This window comes from Clytia hemisphaerica, unplaced genomic scaffold (assembly GCF_902728285.1).
Source record: "Clytia hemisphaerica strain Z4C2 unplaced genomic scaffold, Clytia hemisphaerica genome assembly, whole genome shotgun sequence".
Classification (NCBI taxonomy): Eukaryota; Metazoa; Cnidaria; class Hydrozoa; order Leptothecata; family Clytiidae; genus Clytia; species Clytia hemisphaerica.
The window spans coordinates 531,413-551,595 of NW_027103621.1; the positions used below are offsets into that span (position 1 = coordinate 531,413).

Below are 20,183 nucleotides of genomic sequence, written 5' to 3' on the forward strand. Positions count from 1 at the left end.
GGAACAAGTTAAGAACATTTTAAGGCTTTGTAGACTCAAAAACACATTTTTTAGGAAAATGGTCAAAAATATTCACAAAGTAGTCAAAATAAGAACAAGTTAAAAACATTTTAAGGCTTAAAAACTCAAAAGTTAAGCACACCCGAAGGCTTCAAAGATTTTGGATGTTCTTATAAAAAAACGTGTAAACCGTGACTTTTAAACATTCTTTCGAATGTTTTCAAGGGACCCACGGCCAGCCGAAACCGGCTACTGTATCTATGAGTTGAACGTAACATTGGAAGGAGCAGGGATTCGAAATGGGAACGGGCCCTGGTTTTCGGCGTTGGCGCCTTGACCATTCGACCATTGCTCTATGATTAGTACTGTCTACTAAATAGAATCTGACAGCATTGACCTAAATATAGACAGATAACCTATACTTTAGAATAATTTAATTATAAGGAGCATTTGCATAAATCAGAATGATATCGAGACAAATAATTTGGCAAATTTAACATACAATAAGCATCAATTCTTGTTATTCCCCATTTTTAAGAATCTATAATATGTACATATTCTACTAACTTTTGCATTAAAAAAATAAAATAACAAATTGACTAATCGTGAATGGAGAGGTTGGTGTATCTAATACACTCAGGACGAGACTTACACCTCTACTTAAAGGTTTTGTTTTTAAATAAGAGTGATATCGTTTGCTTACTCGTCAATTTCCATTCACAAGCTTTTTCACATTGAATTGACACAAATGTGGAGCAAGATTGGTCAGAAAAAGGAAAAGAAAAGTTTTTTTCACTTATATCATCACAATAACAATAGGAAGACAATGTCCTGATATGAAATATGTGTCTGATATGAAACGGGAACACTTATGTAAAAATAAAGCCTTTAACCCTTTTAGTGTCAAGCTTTTTTAAAACGGTTCGACTTATTTTCCAGATGTCAACGATGGCAACGGTTTTTGGAGTGAATTTTAACTTCATTTCGCGAATAAGATCTGATATTTAAGCCAAAAATATTGATGTTGCTTCGAAGATAATTTAATTTCACTATTAATTTTTTTTTCACTTTAGACATTTTATTAGAAAATCTTAGAAAAATTGATAGATTTTAGGCAAGGAAGTCGAGAAGGCTCATGTCGGCAAATGCAGAAGTCGGCACAAAAAGGGTTTAAGTTCCATGTAGTACCATCTCTAATTACAATATTTCAGACTCCAGCTAAAGCATTAAGTGTGCACTTTCCTACCGTGTAGAAACCATTGAGTTTAAAGCCCGAAGGGCTAAAGTAGAATCTTTAACCTTTCTCAGGCAAGAAAAAGTGAAGCTACTTATTTCCCATCCAGAACGCGCCTAGAACGCCACGCAATCACGACGACGGATTGTATCTAGCGGCTCCTTTGTTTTTGAGGACTGTATATTTTGAAGTCTAGCGATAGATTTTACTTTCAATCCGGCGTTTGTTTAAAAACCACGTGCGGGCGTTCCGGATGGGAAATTAAGTAGCTTCTTTCCCATCAAAAAGTTTCTACTCTTGCCCCTTCGGGGCTTTAAACTCAACGGTAGAAACCATGTCAGGATAATTAGACTAATTCTCTAGAGACTGGTTTCCACATCGTAGCAAAAGCGAGTGCACATGCTTACAAAACGAATGGATTTTAATTTATGTAACCTCTCAAACAAAACGAAAATGCAAAAAAATATACAAAATAAAATAAAATCCAATTTCTCTCTATTTACATTTGAACAAAATATTACAATTTACCTAACCGACCTATTCTCGAGAAAACAAAATTTGAGCAGAAGCGACCGAAATTTTGAGGATTGAACAAATCGATAGAGATAAATTATTCTTTCGATGACTGTGACCGGAATATTTGCACAGTGACCAAGGTGAAGGACCAAAGTTACCAAACTTTTGCCCGACTTAGACCATGTTCACACGTTACTGTTCCGTTTCGCTCCGTTATGATTTTCGTTATGGATCGAAAGTGTTCATATTGGTTTCGGAACGTTTCGGAGCAAGAAAACGGAGCAGTTCCGTCCCGATGAAAAAAGTGGAGCAAAACCGTTTCGATCCGTTTTTCTTTGTAATGACGTCTTTTTCAACGTTTCGAATATTGACGTTCTCACTTGTTTTGGAACCGTTTCGTTTCGTTTAGTAACGGAATCGTAATGTCTGAGCATGGTCTTATTTTTGCCCCGACAAGTAATCTGCTCCAGATGTTTTGCTGATAGATGTTTTATTTCAACTATTTTGCGTTTTGGATCAAAACGGACAAAGCCGCGAAAGTTATTCCCATAAAAATGATTTCCCTTTTAAGGTAGTTCCTAATAATGCCCTCTAAAAGTAAATGCTGAACAAAAAAAACAATCGAGCAACCACCATATCACAAATCACATTTCAGCTTTCTTACAAACAGCTAAATGTCCTGCTAAATTATCTGAACGTACAAATTTCTTACCACATATGTAACATTCCAATTCTTTGTGTTTAGCTTTATGGACTTCCACTCCACAATGTGTAAAAAAACTTTTCCCACAGGAATTGCACCGGTGATTCGCCGAATCGCGATCAGTGCTTAAATGTCTTTTCAACTGTGCGCATGTCCTAAATTTCTGCTTACAAATTTCACATTCTAACAACCCTTCCACTACGCATTTGTGGGATTCCAAATGTGACGTCATCATGTAACCGCGTCCGCATTTCGCACATTGGTACGGTTTCTCACCTAAGTGTATACGGACGTGAGCTAAAAGTGTTTGTTTGTTATGATATAAATAGCCACATATGCTACACTGGAACTGACCTCTCGGTTGACCGGCTAAACTTGATTCGACTACCTCGGATGCCGTCACTTTTTTCGCCTCTTCTTCGGACGTTTCTTTACGTTGGACCACGTAAACTTTCTTTTCCGTATGCATGTTACGTTGATGCGATTGCAGGTTACCGAGTTGCGTAAATTTCTTATGGCAAATTTGACATTTGAACGGACGTTCGCCTGTATAAAAGGGGACAAGCTGGAGTTTTTACAAGCTCTTATTTGATTTGGTTGGTCGTTAAGATGTAATAAAAGAATCTTATTACTTTTTCTAAAGAACGCGTCATCTCTATCACTTTAAATGACCAATTAGTGAAGTATCTTGTAAAAACTCCAAGGCATCTCTATAAAAGAATCGTTCGTTTGCTTGTTTTCGTCCGACGAAGTAATGAATTCTTTTCTTTCACACGGAGATTTTTACAAAAAGTTTCTTTAATCTAACTGTCTTCTAACAAGAAAACGAACACTGTGCGCACAGACCATTAAAGGTTACGCCTCGCCAAGACTGATTATCTAAGTTCCACTTAACATGACTGCAACCTATGAACACAAGGGGACCTGCGTTTTAACTAGGCGTTCCAGCCTGAAAATCTCCACATATCCTGATATGAAATATGTGTCTGATATGAAACGAAACACATATGTAAAAATAAAACCTTTAAGTGAGATATAAAGTCCACTCGCTCTAAGTGTGCGATCTTTTTCAGTACCAAGTGGAAACCATGCCAGCGTAATTAAAAGTAATGTTTTTTCTTTTACAAACATAACGTTTAAAAGCATATGCAGGCTCAGTTTTTGGTACTTAAGCAATGACTCTACTGTTTGAGAACAATAGAATGCTAAGCATAATGCGAGCCTGGAATACTTGCTTATATAAAAAAAACACTAAGTCACTTGAGAGTGGTTTCCACATGCTATCAAAACGAAGGGACGTTAAACACCTTTTAGCTTTTGTCCGAGGTATGACGGTGGTAAGGATGACTCTAATCTCCATAACTGGAAAAACAATTTCTCTCGTCTCTTGAGAGAATCTTCAGCTATTCTGCATCTTTTTCATTATTCTACACAAATAAAAAGAATGGCTAGTTCCCCAATCAAGCTTGTGGAGGTTCAACTAACTTAAACTTTTAATTATACACTTTACTTCAAGAAACCGGGTCATAATACACTTTAATAAATCACATAGTGTAGCAATAAGTTAAAGATTAAAACTATTTCTTGATTAACTTGATACTTTATTCACTGTATAAAGCTTCGGTTTAAAATCCACAACTTAAACCAACTTTCTTAAGACTAAACATAAAAAGCTCGCTTTTCAGAGAAAACCAAACAGAAACGAACCAGGATAAAGCTTCCAATAAGAAGAGAATCATAATCGATTATCGAAAAACATGAAATAACACACATCACCTCACGTTAAAAAGACATAAAAGTAGTAAAAATGTAAACATTGCTCGAACCACGTTACATACGGTTTGTTTACAAATTTCGTCAGTACTTTTATGTCCCTTTAATAAAAGAGGTAAGTTTTTGACTTATAAATTTTAGAAAGAGATACAGTAGAATTCAGAATCCAGAAAGAGTGAGCACAACAGATATCATAAAACAATAGATGGAACTATTTCGTCCCAAGCTGAAGCAAAAAAAATGCACCATCTTTTTATAAATAGACAGATTATTTTTCTTCAACTGTCATTGCTTGGGGAAATACAAAGTAGCTCTATCTAGTGTTTTATAATAAGATATCTGTGGTATAATCACTTACCGGTATGTACTCGAAGATGGACTTTCAACGCGCTCACAGACGTGAATGTTTTATCACAGATAGTACATGTTTTATCATCGTCACTAACACCACCGTTAGTTGTTGTTGGTGTCTGTCCAATAGCTCTTGGTATTCCCTGGTGTAATTTGATATGTTTTAGTATCTGTTTTTCACTGAAAAATCCTTTACCACAAATATCACATTTATGAGGACGCCCTGAAAAAACACAAAAGATACGTGAAGTTAAGACTAAGTTTACAAAGTGATTTTTCATTTTTCACGGCAATAATATTTAACGCAAGTTTCAACAATATCATGTTAAAGAATTAGTTTTTAAACAAATATCACATTTCAGGTCGCCTTGAAAACACAACCTATGCCATATGAGAGGGGAATTCGGAGGGTATCATGTTCTGATACAATAGTGTGGGGAAATATGCCTGGCTTCGTAGTGTGGATGCTAAAACTGTCAGACGTTTTACTATGCGAGGATGCACTGTCCTCCCATAAAATTGAAGGCGTTTTCTAAGGTCGGAGGATTTTAATAGGGATGGATAATTATGGAAGGGGAAGGATGTCCTCTTTCTACAGTAACATCCCAATAAAAGCAAAATAAAAACAGCTTCTTACTAATTTCCATTTTACCAGCAAATTGTTTCCATGCGTGTTGTGGCTGATAAGCTTCAGGCGGCGGCGCCATAAAAACAGGGCGGATACCATGACTCATTGCTGTCGATGCAGGTACAAGTACCATGGGCGTGCCAGGTGGAAACATGGGCGTGGCACCCATAGAGGTGTGAGCTGCCATCATTATAGGTTGTCCAGGAGCCTGTGAAAACGAACAATACTTTATGATGAAATCAAACCTGGTTAAACACCAATCTTGTCCCAAGTAGCCTTGATAATCGCAGAAAATTCAAAATTTATCTATTTGCTAAAAATCTCTAACAGATGTGATGTAGCCTCCTGTACACGGCATTTCAACCATTTATCTGTATCTTAAATTCTATACTAACCTTTGACCCAAACTTTTTAATTTGGATTTCAAGCAGGGGGGTATCGACTCAGTGTACTGGCCCATAGCTGGTGGGGTGGTGTATTTTTTAGGTTAAATTGAGTTAGTACAGTGTACTAAAAGGGTGGTCCTCTGAGAAAAATACAATGAAAAAGTTAGTACAGTGTACTAAAAGGGTGGTCCTCTGAGAAAAATACAATGAAAAAGTTAGTACAGTGTACTAAAAGGGTGGTCCTCTGAGAAAAATACAATGAAAAAGTTAGTATACTGTACTAGAAAGGTTGGTGTTCTGAATTGATACACACTGAGAAGTTAGTACATTGTACTAATTTCATGGTAAAAACACACAAACCCAGTGAATTCCCATGTATATTTGCCCTAATTTGCCAGGTCCAAGCTGGTCCGAGACCTTCAAGTTAAGGCTGGTTAAGCTATACAAATTGGTACACTTATTTTCTCCCAATGTTTCCTGTTTACTTGATTGGATTTGTTTCAGATTCGCAGCATGCGCAAGTGGAGACCGGCCTTAAGTTCAATCTTGTTTACGTTTTCTTTAAGGCCCTATCTACATTATGACAACAACAAGAATTTGTGTAAACGTTCGAATCGAAGCTTTCAAGTTTTGAAAAAAATCCGCTCTATTGTTTTATGTTTTTAGTAACTTGTTGGATTGATGTAAATTGAAAAAAATCTGTATATAAGTGAAATCACCGGGGGGAGGGGGTGAAAACGACCATACGTTCGGCCAAAAATCTGGTCTCTAAAACTGGTCCCTTACAGTGCAGGAAAAATTTGGCTGAAAAGCGACCCTTATAGTGTAATTTTTCGAATTTTTTTGCCCTTTCAGGGCAAAATCTTTTGAAATTTCTCAAATTTTACCTCAAAATTTTATATTTTATAAAATTTTACAGGGAAAGCACCTTTTTATATATTTTGTATAATATTACATTTGATAAAAAAGATTTTCCGTTTCAGTTTGTGTACAATGTTATTAAGTCTTTTATTTTTATTTTTCAAAAAAGAAAAACTGCTACAGCTTGCCAGACAATCAGAAATCAAGTCACAAGAAGGGAAATAACTCAAAGTTGGTTTTGAGTGTTTTGACGTGCTAATTTCAGCTAGTTTCACTGTATTTGATTGACTTTGCTTTGTCTGTTTAATTGTTTCAGTGTTTGTACTATATGAGGATTCAAGTATTTTAATATTCAAATCTTTCCTTTTTTATTTTGGTGCTTTTCTTAGCAAAATGCTTCAAAACCTTTGTATATGCTGGCAATTAAACTTATCTGGCCAAGAAGAAATTAGAACAGTGCACTATAAGGGGTGGTTTCTAAACTTATCGGATCGAAAAAACAGCTAGTACAGTGTACTGAAAGGGTGGTAATATAAATCTAGTTAAAGAAAAACCTCAGTACAGTGTACTAAAAGGGTGGTATCAAAGCTCCGGCTGTGGAAGAAAGTTAGTACAGTGTACTAAAAGGGTGGTGTCAAAGCCCCGACCGTGAAAAAAAGTTAGCACAGTGTACTGAAAGGGTGGTGTTAAAGCCCCAACCGTGAAAAAAAGTTAGTACAGTGTACTAAAAAGGGTGGTGGTCTAATTTTTTGGAAAAAAATCCAAAAATCAAGTTAGTACCCTATGGTCCAGTACACTGTCTTGGTACCCCCCCCCCTGTTACAAGAAATATAATACAAAAACGGTATTTAGTGGATGAAATGATGTTATCTGTTTCGGAGTGATGTGTAAAATAACCTAAGTACTGGGTCAAGGAAAATTCCTTTTGGGATTTATACAATTTACATTAATTTTATTAGTCCAAAACACTGATTCAAGTTATCAACCACTTGACCAGTCAATACAATAATTTCAAAACCTACTGTTTGCAGAGGATAATAAGCAATAGGAGGTCCTCCTTCCATTTGTGATAAATCTGTAACAAAAGTTTGGTTGTTCTCCTCTCTTATTGTTACTGGTTCTTCTGCAAGTAGTGGACTGACCGCCTTTGGAGGCGATTTACCAGGAATTGAAACCATTGTTGGTGGATCTTCTTCAAATTCATTCATGATTTTTTAGCTTCTCTTTCAAACATTAGAAAAGTTGATTTGATCTTTTGAATTTTAGCTATCCATAAATAATTTTTGTTTTTTTCTTTTACAAAATCTAATCTCTAAAATAATATCATAAAAAAAAATTTTTAAGTACATATTTTACATAAGCAGATAGTTGAAAATTTAAATTTTTTCAGTGGGGATCTAAAAAATTCGTTTCTATAAATGGAGCAAAACATAGTTGAAACTGAAATTTTGTATGCTTATCAGGAAAAGAGTGAGGCTACACTAGAAAAAGAGATTTTTGGTGGTATGCAAATTAGTTTGCAGCCAATATATACAAAAAATAATCGAACGGGTATCAAACTTTATCAACAGAAATCAAACACAAATGACAGTTTGGCTCTAAAGCTTTTAAAAAGAGCTACCAGGGGGGGGGGTCAGTGTACTAGAAGGCGGCATGTATGTGTACTACCCACCCCTGAAGTACACCATACTACATGGAAAAATCCCAAAACCACCTCATACCCCCTATTTACTACCAGGTAGTACCTGGTAAAAAAACAAAACCACCCCATACCCCCCATTTACTACCGGGTACTACCTTGAAAAATCCGGAAAATAGAGAAACTTTTTTCTAAAAATCGGGAAATCGGGAAATCGGGAAAACATTTTTTCGGAAAATCGGGAAATCGGGAAATTGGGAAAACTTTTTTCCCAAAATCAGAAAAACAGGAAAATTTTTCTCAAAAATCCAAAATGGGTGAGAAATCAAACTTTTCAAAAATTACGTGAGACCATGTAGAAATGCATGAGTCTCACACCCAATGCGTGAGACTTGGCACCTCTAATGTACGAATGTTGAATCTTTGAATTCAAATGTTTGAATGTTTACATTGACTCGATAAACCTTCATTTCAGTGGGATCTGGTAGGATTTCAATTCATTCCAAGAAGTTTGGAAGAATGATCTTGGACAAACTTGGCTTGATCAATTTATAATACCGGGTGCACCAAAAAAAAGTATACAACTTTGTCGAGATATTGTGAGCTTCAGGATTTAATTTTTTTGTTCATTCTTTTTTTATTGTATAGAGGGTGCTCTAACTTGAATTTTGAGCTATTATAAGTTAAATTTGAAAACGTAGTTTGAAAATTATTTCAAAAAAACTGACTTTTTTTTAATGTCGAAATTTCAAAAAACCATCAAAAACAGCGAGCAAACTTTTCTCTTGACACTTACCTTGTTTACACATAAAAATACCAAAAAATGCAACTGTGTTCATCAAAACTCGTCACGGAATTTAAGAATATGGTAAAACAAGCTATTCCCATGTAAGATAATATATTTGGACAAGCTGAAAATTTTTTTTGGAAATCTCCAAGGTTTTGATGTTATGCTATGTGAGAAAATTTTTGAAAAAATAGATCACCATTCCTCGACTATTTCTTCAAAGAATTTGGGTCTGCATTGAGTCTGATGGTGTTGGAAATGTTCATGACGTGCAAATAAGATGGGCAAACTGTTGGCAAAATATAAGATAAGAGAAAAAAGAATAAAAGAAACAATGAAATTGTTTTTTTGTCATTTTGTCTTATTTATAGCGTGATTGCTGTTTTTAATGATTTTTTGAAATTTCGACATGGAAAAAAAGTTAGTTTTTTGGAAATAACTTTCGAACTGCTTTTTCAAATTTAATGTATAATAGCTCAAAATTCAAGTTAGAGCATCCTCTATATGATAAAAAAAGAATGAACAAAAAAATTAAATCCTGAAGCTCACAATATCTCGACAAACCTGTATACTTTTTTTGGTGCACCCGGTAGAACAACTTTACATTTCTATTTTAGCAGATAATTTCTGAACCATTTTGTTTCCACACTGTTAACCAGTGTTAACATCGATTTTGGACCCAACACCCCTATTTTGGTACACAGGTAGTAAAAATCAAAATCGATTTTGGACCCAACACCCCAATTATAGTACACAGGTAGTACATGACAAATTTTTTTCTCAAACACCCACCCACCCCAGGATACATGCCACCTTCTGGTACACTGACCCCCCCTGGAGCTACTGGTAACATGAAAACTAGAAAATGAATCTTCAACAGGAACCAAAACACCATGATGTGCACTCACAAACATCAATTTGTCAAATGTAACAAAATTTGTAACTCATTTGACAATCAAACAAAATATTTTCTGTCAAGATCCTTGCAAACTTTCAAACAACTACCATCAAAATGATCTGCCACATCTGTGCTACCATTTTATCCCAGTTCGAGGAATGAGCCGACATAAAAAAAGCTAACATTGCCAATATGTTACAGCATTTGGGTTCAAAAGGTTAAGTGCTCACGTACAGCATTGGGTACAAAGTCCAAAAAGTGTTTCCTGTAAATTTTGTATGAAGATTTTAGGGCTATACTGAATGATGTGAGGAACATTTAACATAATTGGATATTTGGCAGACAACAACATGCATGATGATTGAACCTCAATCAAGCGCAAAATCTCTTGAATTTCTCAAGAATGGTTCATTCAATTCTATTCAAACTTTAACCAAAGATGTATCTCACAAAATGGATCTTTTGAAAAAAACTATTTTTGAAATTTTGGTGATGTCAGCAGAAATAAGCAAAAAATCCCCTCAATCCCCTTTTCCCCCCTTCTGCTTAGCTATATTCTAATGTCTAGACTCTAGCTAGGGCGTCGGAAGTCGCGTATTTTCCCAAAATACAAAAGAAACAGCAAGGAAAAATGTATAAAAATAAAATTCAGAATTTAATATCTATATAAATGATAAAGTAACATATCTACATGTTTTTTTCTTCTTAGTAGAAAAGAATTTATTCACCTTTGCATGCATTGCAAAAAACCTGAAGTCTTTAATGATCTTCGTTCATTCACAATCTTTGATTTTCAGAGCTAGGGTAGCCCTGATTGTTGTGAACAAGATCACAGCAGGGTGAATTGCGCCAAATTTGTACCGTCCCGTCCGTCACACTTTAAATTTTCAAGTTCATAAAAAAGTTAACTTTTTATAGAATTAGTTAGCAAATTATGTCTACTTTCTGGAACGGTCAGCCGAAAACATGTTTTTTTTGTCGTCTTTTTAAGTTATTATTGTTTGAAGACCCCCTCTCGACTAAATTACTTATTTCAGTGAAAAACTAAGTTTGACCCCTAAGACTAAATATAATTGCTTAAACTAAAAAAAATCTGCATTAATTTCTTACATAAGTACTAAATATCAATGTAGAAACTTGGTCAGTACATAGATCCAAATTAATATTGTGAAATTTAAAAAAAAGTGTGACAGACGGGACAAAATCGTGAAATCGTGAAATCACACACAGTTTTTATTGTTTTGAACAAATAGCAAAGATAAGCATGGTTTAACTCTCAATACATGATGACCTTATAGATATAACAGTTTTGGGACAATCAAAAGTGAAGCCAGTCAAATCGAGGAGGAAGAGATAGCCAAATCAAAAGTGTGACAGACGATTCTTGCATATATGGAACAATTTATTAAAATTTGATTCTTTTATTAGTTTTTCTATTAGTTTTTGCTGAAAATATATAAAAAAACATTACAAAGAAGTACAATTAGCTAGATTTAGTTACAATTAATGCAGAAAATCACTAAAAGTCAAGAAAATGCACAAACACCTTAGAAATGAGCAGAAATACTGAAAATCAACTACCTAATACCAGTTAAAGGCTTATACACAGTTAAAAACCAAACCTATAGACATAATTTTAGTTGATTCTGCATTATAGTATCCTTTTAAGGAGCCCTACGTAAAAAAAAAAATTTTTCAAAGTTTGTTTAAAACTTTTATGTGACGGACGGGACATGGTGTGACGGACGGGACATCAACTTCTGAGGCACACCCTAACCAAACAAAAGCTGAAATTGAAAAAACATTATGATGTATTTGCTTCCCCTAACTTGGACTAAAAACACCCTAAAGATAATTTGCTTATATTGAACCGATTCAGATATATTGCAAGAAATGTTGGTGTGACGGACGGGACAAAATTTGTTTTCGGCTCCGATGAGCAACGCTTTACTGTCAATATTTCATTATACACGTGAAAAATTAATAAAAATTTGACTTTAATTTTTGTCTGATGTATAAAGGATAATAAAATCAGTAGCTAAAGTAAATTTCTCATTTTCAATCTGCTGTTATTAATATTTGTGACGGACGGGACAAAATTTGTTTTCAAAACCGGCTTTTTACAAAGAATAGGATATATAAAATCACAGATCGAACGCTTATGATTTTGTTTTGTTGCTTGAAAGAAGCCATAATCCCTACTAATTACAGATCAGTAACAAAATTTCACTCAATTCAATTCAGCAAACAAAAATTTCACTGTAAAATTATCCTTTTTTTGGATTTTTCCGAAAAAATGGAAAATTTTAACACATTTTCCCACATTGCAGAGGAGGAAGATCTATCTAGCATGTAACTAATATGTACAAGTTGTATCATTTTGGTGTATTTTAAGAAATTATTGGAATTGAAGTGTAACTATTTTTGTACCTGGCCCTAGGCTCCAAGAAAAAATTTAAAGTGTGACGGACGGGACGGTACAAATTTGGCGCAATTCACCCGGCACCAGAATTTTGAAAAACCATGGTAACTTTTGTTAAGATTACAACGGAGCAAATCGGTCCGTAACAAACGGTTTTTTGAGCTTGAAAGATGGTAGATCAAGCTTTCTTATGAAATCTTGTGATCAGGGGGGGGGCTCAATTGTAAGGGAAAGTTAATGGTATTATAGTGACACCCGTCTCTTTGACTCGCACTACAGAAAAACACTCTCACCCCAAACAGTCAGGGACAGTCGCCTTATTAGGAGACGCCTCCTGATTAGGAGACGTCTCCTGATTAGGAGACATGTAGGTCGCTTGGGGTCGCTTGATTAGGAGACCCGTCTCCTAATTAGGAGACATAAAACTTTGATCTCAATTTTAAGGGCTTTAGGCTTTTCCGCGCATTTTGAAACTAGTTTTAATGGAAAGAGCAGCCTCGAATTGGTAAAGTTTTAAAAAAATTATCAAAATTTCTCCTAATAAGGCGACTGTCCCTGACTGCCAAAATTCCCGTGCAATTTTTTTGTAAACACTTTCGATTTCAGTGCCGTAGAAATGTTACAAGATGGCAGGAGGTTTTTTAACATAAAAATCTTCAGAGAAATGGAACTTCAAAATGGAATATCTGAAAAACTACTAAAGGTTAAAAGATAAAGTGACCCCTCATTTTTTTCTGAGGATAAGGGGCCGTCGACATTCGACTTTCGAATTTTTTAACGGCATTTGGCCGTTAAAGGGGGGAGGGGGGTCGACCATGTGCCGTTAAGGGAAGGTCGAAAATCTCTTTAGGGGTCAACTCACCACATATCAATTCTTTTCACCAAAAAATATCGATTTTTGAGACGTTTATTCCATACAAATGTTACTTTCCATATTTCTTTTCCTCCTTTTATCAACTTAGATCTGCTAAAAAGTCGCATATATACCTAAAGTATTCACTTCGCTATTTTTTAGAAAAATTTTAACCAAAACAAACGACCCAATGTTTATGTCTCGTGTTCCTTTTGTTTAGACGGTCCGCGCGGCCCTTGAATTTCGCAGACGGTCGGTCTTTTTTCTTTGAAATGCCGCTATTCTTTTGAGTATGATTACGGAGATAATTAATTCGCCCAACTTTTGGAAAAAAGTTTAGAAATTATCTCCGTTATTTTCAAAATGTAAACTGAGCGAAGCCGTAGCGATATTAAAGATGGCTGCTGAAACAACGATGAAAGTGAAGGAGAAAATTTAGAGTTTCATCGATTTTTGAAAATTTTTTAACTTTAGAGAATTTGATGGCCGTTAACGTAGAGGGGGGGAGGGGGTCAGAACCATAACGGCCAAATGCCGTTAAAAAATTCGAAAGTCGAATGTCGACGGCCCCTAAGGGCTTCTTATTAAACTTGGTTTGGCATTTTGAAAATGAGTTTGAAATTTCGACTGACCTCCCTACTCTAGTCTAGACCTAGAGCTAGCAGGTGATTAAAAATGGAATTAGCCCAGCCAAACCAATCCCTAGCTGGAAAATCAAAGCTTCAACCTCAAAAGTCAAGGGGCTTCTAGAGATTAACTAATTATGCCATATTATCTATCTTACCCTTTTATTTTCAATGTAAAACAAATCAAAAATTCATTTCTCACTTTTTCCTGTAGCCTGGATATCCAAGCTCAAAATTTTAGAAAAAATAAGTTTTACATCAGCCAGACAAAGTTCTAAAATTATAGAGCTTGGTTCACCTAGAAATCAGGCGAACCCCTGTTGACAGATTTTCCTGCATGAATCCCATGGCTGCAAATAAATATATGCACATAATTACATGCATAATTTCAAGATGCTACCCCAGCAGTGATAAATTAATTTAGAATGGCAGCCTTGGCCATAAAATATAGACAGTGTGGTGGAAAGTATGTTAGACAGAAAGTGCAAAGTGAATTTTGGAGAAAAAAAATTATCAAAACAAAACTTTCAACCCAAAAAACAGCACTACAAAATTGGCAAACAGAGAAGAAGAATTGAAGCAAAATAAAGATATACCTTTAGCTCTTTACACAATGCAACCAAGTCATTAAGAAGATTAAAACAAGAATATCTAAGCAAGTAATTGGAAAGAAAACAACCAGAACATCTAAAAATTCGGTAGGTGATAATTACTATCCGTATATCTAACACTCCTTCTACTCCTTTTCCTTTCCTATCTTTCTTCTGTATCTTTGCTTCTACTGACTGTTTGAGACTTAGTTTCTCATTTCTGTCTAAGTTTTGATACCTGTCAATCATTTTTCGACCAATCAAATCATCGCACCGAGTCGGATTCGAACCACCACTAAAGAAAGACCTTCGGATTCGGAAGCCAACACGCTATCCGTTGAGCCACACTCGCACAGCAGAATACAAAATTTGGAAATACTTATAGAATGACAAAAAAGACGGGGGTAATGTTATTATAATATGGGTAAAAGTACCCCTTTTTTAACCTGACTGAAATTCGAGCCGTTACTAGCAACCCTGCGGGGCCCAAGGCGCCGAGTATGCACCCGGCACAGTGACAAGCCGTTACTAGCAACCCTGACCCTACCTAACTGTTAATGATCCAATACCCCCTGAAAACGGAATTACGGATAGGAAAAAAAATCGTGTTAGATCTACGGATAGTATATATCACTTTCCTAAAAATTCCCATGTTTTGGTTATAGCTTCATATAAAATGGTTCTTATATTAAGGAGATAACAAACACTTAAGCTTAATATAACACTAGCGTACTACTGTTCTAGTGTACTACTACTGTACTAGTGTTCTACTGTACTACTGTACTACTGTTCTACTTTACTACTGTACTAGTGTTCTACTGTACTACTGTACTACTGTTCTACTGTACTATACTGTTCTACTGTACTACTGTACTACTGTTCTAGTGTACTACTGTACTAGTGTTCTACTGTACTACTGTACTACTGTTCTACTGTACTACTGTACTAGTGTTCTACTGTACTACTGTTCTAGTGTACTACTGTACTAGTGTTCTACTGTACTACTGTACTAGTGTTCTACTGTACTACTGTACTAGTGTTCTACTGTACTACTGTACTAGTGTTCTACTGTACTACTGTTCTATTGTACTACTGTACTAGTGTTCTACTGTACTACTGTACTACTGTTCTACTGTACTACTGTACTACTGTACTAGTGTTCTACTGTACTAGTGTTCTTCTGTACTACTGTACTAATGTTCTACTGTACTAGTGTTCTACTGTACTAGTGTTCTACGGTACTAGTGTTCTACTGTACTACTGTACTAGTGTTCTACTGTACTAGTGTTCTACTGTTCTACTGTACTACTGTACTAGTGTTCTACTGTACTAGTGTACTATTGTTCTACTGTACTACTGTACTGTACTAGTGTACTACTGTACTAGTGTTCTACTGTACTACTGTACTAGTGTTCTACTGTACTACTGTACTAGTGTTCTACTGTACTACTGTTCTAGTGTACTAACTGTACTAGTGTTCTACTGTACTAGTGTTCTACTGTACTAGTGTTCTACTGTACTACTGTACTAGTGTTCTATTGTACTACTGTACTAGTGTTCTACTGTACTACTGTACTAGTGTTCTACTGTACTAGTGTTCTACTGTACTACTGTACTAGTGTTCTACTGTACTAGTGTTCTACTGTACTACTGTACTAGTGTTCTACTGTACTACTGTACTAGTGTACTACTGTACTAGTGTACTAGTGTTCTACTGTACTACTGTTCTAGTGTACTACTGTACTAGTGTACTAAATGTACCAGTGTTCTACTGTACTACTGTACTACTGTACTACTGTTCTACTGTACTAGTGTTCTACTGTACTAATGTTCTACTGTACTACTGTACTATTGTACTAGTGTTCTACTGTACTAGTGTACTACTGTACTAGTGTTCTACTGTACTAGTGTTCTACTGTACTATTGTACTAGTGTTCTACTGTACTAGTGTACTACTGTACTAGTGTTCTACTGTACTAGTGTTCTACTGTACTAGTGTACTACTGTACTAGTGTTCTACTGTACTACTGTACTACTGTACTAGTGTTCTACTGTACTAGTGTTCTTCTGTACTACTGTACTAATGTTCTACTGTACTAGTGTTCTACTGTACTAGTGTTCTACTGTACTACTGTACTAGTGTTCTACTGTACTAGTGTTCTACTGTTCTACTGTACTACTGTACTAGTGTTCTACTGTACTAGTGTACTATTGTTCTACTGTACTACTGTACTAGTGTTCTACTGTACTAGTGTACTACTGTACTAGTGTTCTACTGTACTACTGACTAGTGTACTACTGTACTAGTGTTCTACTGTACTACTGTACTAGTGTTCTACTGTACTACTGTACTAGTGTTCTACTGTACTACTGTACTAGTGTTCTACTGTACTACTGTTCTAGTGTACTAACTGTACTAGTGTTCTACTGTACTAGTGTTCTACTGTACTAGTGTTCTACTGTACTACTGTACTAGTGTTCTACTGTACTACTGTACTAGTGTACTAGTGTTCTACTGTACCAGTGTTCTACTGTACTACTGTACTACTGTACTGCTGTACTGGTGTTCTACACTGTACTAGTGTTCTACTGTACTACTGTACTAGTGTTCTACTGTACTACTGTACTAGTGTTCTACTGTACTAGTGTTCTACTGTACTACTGTACTAGTGTTCTACTGTACTACTGTACTACTGTACTACTGTACTAGTGTACTAGTGTTCTACTGTAGTGTACTAGTGTACTACTGTACTAGTGTTCTACTGTACTGCTGTACTGGTGTTCTACACTGTACTAGTGTTCTACTGTACTACTGTACTAGTGTTCTACTGTACTACTGTACTAGTGTTCTACTGTACTAGTGTTCTACTGTACTACTGTACTAGTGTTCTACTGTACTACTGTACTAGTGTACTACTGTACTAGTGTACTAGTGTTCTACTGTACCAGTGTTCTACTGTACTACTGTACTACTGTACTACTGTTCTACTGTACTACTGTTCTAGTGTACTAACTGTACTAGTGTTCTACTGTACTAGTGTTCTACTGTACTAGTGTTCTACTGTACTAGTGTTCTACTGTACTACTGTACTAGTGTTCTACTGTACTACTGTACTACTGTACTAGTGTACTAGTGTTCTACTGTACCAGTGTACTACTGTACTACTGTACTACTGTACTACTGTTCTACTGTACTACTGTTCTAGTGTACTAACTGTACTAGTGTTCTACTGTACTACTGTACTAGTGTTCTACTGTACTACTGTACTAGTGTTCTACTGTACTACTGTACTAGTGTTCTACTGTACTAGTGTTCTACTGTACTACTGTACTAGTGTTCTACTGTACTACTGTACTAGTGTACTACTGTACTAGTGTACTAGTGTTCTACTGTACCAGTGTTCTACTGTACTACTGTACTACTGTACTACTGTTCTACTGTACTACTGTTCTAGTGTACTAACTGTACTAGTGTTCTACTGTACTAGTGTTCTACTGTACTAGTGTTCTACTGTACTACTGTACTAGTGTTCTACTGTACTACTGTACTAGTGTACTAGTGTACTAGTGTTCTACTGTACCAGTGTTTTACTGTACTACTGTACTACTGTACTACTGTTCTACTGTACTACTGTTCTAGTGTACTACTGTATTAGTGTTCTACTGTACTAGTGTTCTACTGTACTACTGTACTACTGTACTAATGTTCTAATGTACTAGTGTACTACTGTTCTAGTGTACTAGTGTCTAAACTTTTACTTCCAAAAACATATGCAATGTCGTTGCCTCTTTTAGCCTACATCATACAGCCGCAACAAAAGTAGTCTCCGCCCTTCTGGTGCCCAGCCTCAAGTTGAGAGGCGGGTGCATCACCTTAAGATATAGAAATAATAAATGAATTATTGGCCTAGAATAGGGAAATTTATGATAAAATCTCTTTAAAAGCGGCGAAATTTCATGACGTCACGTGACTTCCTTGTCAGTAACTCCCACCAGGAATTTGTTCTACTATTCAATCAGGCCGCGTGGTACTAGCCCTAAACTTTTCTCATTGGATAGAGCCTCACTTTTGACTTTAAGTCTTCGGTGCTTAAAACTCAATAAACATACCCTTGAAAAATCTAAAATGTTCGTTCACTTGTACGCCCTTCAATGTAATCGGCACTGTAGATAGCTCTTCAATATCTTCAAGGCGTAGGTCACCGTACATTAATTGTTGGTCTATAGCTGGACAGCGGGCCAAAATATATACTTCCGGATATTCTACGTTTGCTTGTACTGATGTCCACTCACCTTTTATTTGAAATAAGGGGGTAAATTAATTAATTTCTTTCAACTTCAGGATTCCTTTTACATGCTCAATAGCTTTTTTCCAAGAAATATCCGTACCACTAAAATAATTGTCACTTTTATTTTATCCCCAAAAAATTGTTATAAGTTACTTAATCATGTTTTCCCTATTAAGGCGTGGCCAATTGATCTGATACGGGCCAGAGGATGCGGTAAGGTCGGTTGTTGGTCGGTTAAAAAGTTGATTCTGATAAATAGTGCGATTTGGTGGATAAAATGAAAAACGGACCGTATTCTCGAAAACGACAAAAATCTTGCAAGATGGCCCGTTGGAATATACCTTAAAGGTACTAATATTTTCGCGCGTATTGATTTTCGCGCATGGAGAAAAAATCTATTTCGCGTGTATTAATTTTCGTGCACGGGACCATTCAAAAAGTACGCTCTCGTACGCTTTGATAGTACCCCCCCCCTTCAGCGTACGTACGCTTTTCCGATTACCCCCCCCCCCCTCTCTTAAGAAATTTTTTTTTAAAATTAGTAGAAGTTGACTAACGCAAGTTCGTTCGTCCGATCTTGATTTTAATGATATAGTTCTTTCAAAATAAGTTTTGATTTTTCAAAAAGAAGGTTCGAAAAAACTAGAAAAAACAGTTTTAAAAAATTTGAAAAGCGTACGTACACTTCTTGATTGACCCCCCTCCCTCCACGTACGCTTTCGTACGTTATCGAACGATTTTACGTTTATTTTTCATTTTAAGAAGTATTATTTTCATATCACAAAGTCTCGTTCGATTCCTTCCAAAAACCCTTTCCAAAGCAAAGCACTCGACTATTCTTTACGCTCTTCTCACGAGTTTTGAAAATAAAACTAACTCTATTTAACTTATGTGTAAGGGTCGGATTTCTCAGCACTTAATTTCATATGCTTTTAGAAATTCCACAAGGTTACTCCTTAGAATTATTACAGTAAGGTCGCTTAGCTTCGTAAAAAAACATTTCTGCATTTTGTGAACATGGGCTCAATTTGGCACACGTATCTCTCATGATATAACGGAAAAAAAATTGACAAAGGCAACCTTAAAAATCGCTTGTGTGCTGACGTCAGCAGTTTTTCCTTCCTGCAGTAAAAAAAAATTTCTTTGCTGACAAATGGAAAAACTTTTGTATCATTCTATAAAGAGCATAAAAAACTGACTCAAAATTATATCACAACTTATATCTGAAAATCAATACACGTTTTTTTATATAAGGAACCTTAACTCTGCTCCTAGCCTGGAGTTATTTTGTTATATTTCCAGAGAATTTCAGCCTCAAAATTCCTTATCGAGTTCCTTATTTACTTAGCTGCTAAGTTTGGATTTGGTAAGCATGTAACTTCTGTACAAGTATAAATTCTGTCTATTTCTTTTTGAAGGTTATCAAATGTTATTTCATTGGTTTTTTTGGACCTACCCGGAGGTCCTATAAATTTACCCATGTTCGTTCGTTCGTTCGTCCGTCCGTTTGTTCGTTACCAGCTTTCTCGAGATCGGCTCATTAGTTTTTTCTTATTTTTGGCACGAAGATGCAAAATGACAATGCCCAAAATGTGACGGAGCCCGATTTCCGAAAGAAATTCATTTC

The 20,183-nt window shown here is 35.8% G+C and overlaps 1 protein-coding gene across 1 annotated transcript; it reads right to left on the bottom strand.

Annotated features, from left to right (window-relative positions):
• Positions 1 to 499: 499 nt before the first annotated feature.
• LOC136802390 (zinc finger protein 816-like) lies at positions 500 to 7,760 on the bottom strand. Its single transcript, XM_067059128.1, has 4 exons — positions 7,475 to 7,760; positions 5,215 to 5,413; positions 4,585 to 4,800; positions 500 to 2,999 (listed from the first exon to the last, which is right to left on the bottom strand). Exons 1-4 carry the CDS (start codon positions 7,658 to 7,660, stop codon positions 2,395 to 2,397), a joined length of 1,206 nt encoding a protein of 401 aa, XP_066915229.1. The 5' UTR covers positions 7,661 to 7,760; the 3' UTR covers positions 500 to 2,394.
• Positions 7,761 to 20,183: the final 12,423 nt, after the last annotated feature.

Coding starts and splice junctions, on each gene's coding strand:
- LOC136802390 (XM_067059128.1), bottom strand. CDS start 7,660: ATGAATGAATTTGAAGAAGATCCACCAACAATGGTTTCAATTCCTGGT. Junction 4,801..5,214: donor TGCTGGTAAAATGGAAATTA/GTAAGAAGCTGT, acceptor GTGTTTTTTCAG/GGCGTCCTCATAAATGTGAT. Junction 3,000..4,584: donor CCATCTTCGAGTACATACCG/GTAAGTGATTAT, acceptor CCTTTTATACAG/GCGAACGTCCGTTCAAATGT.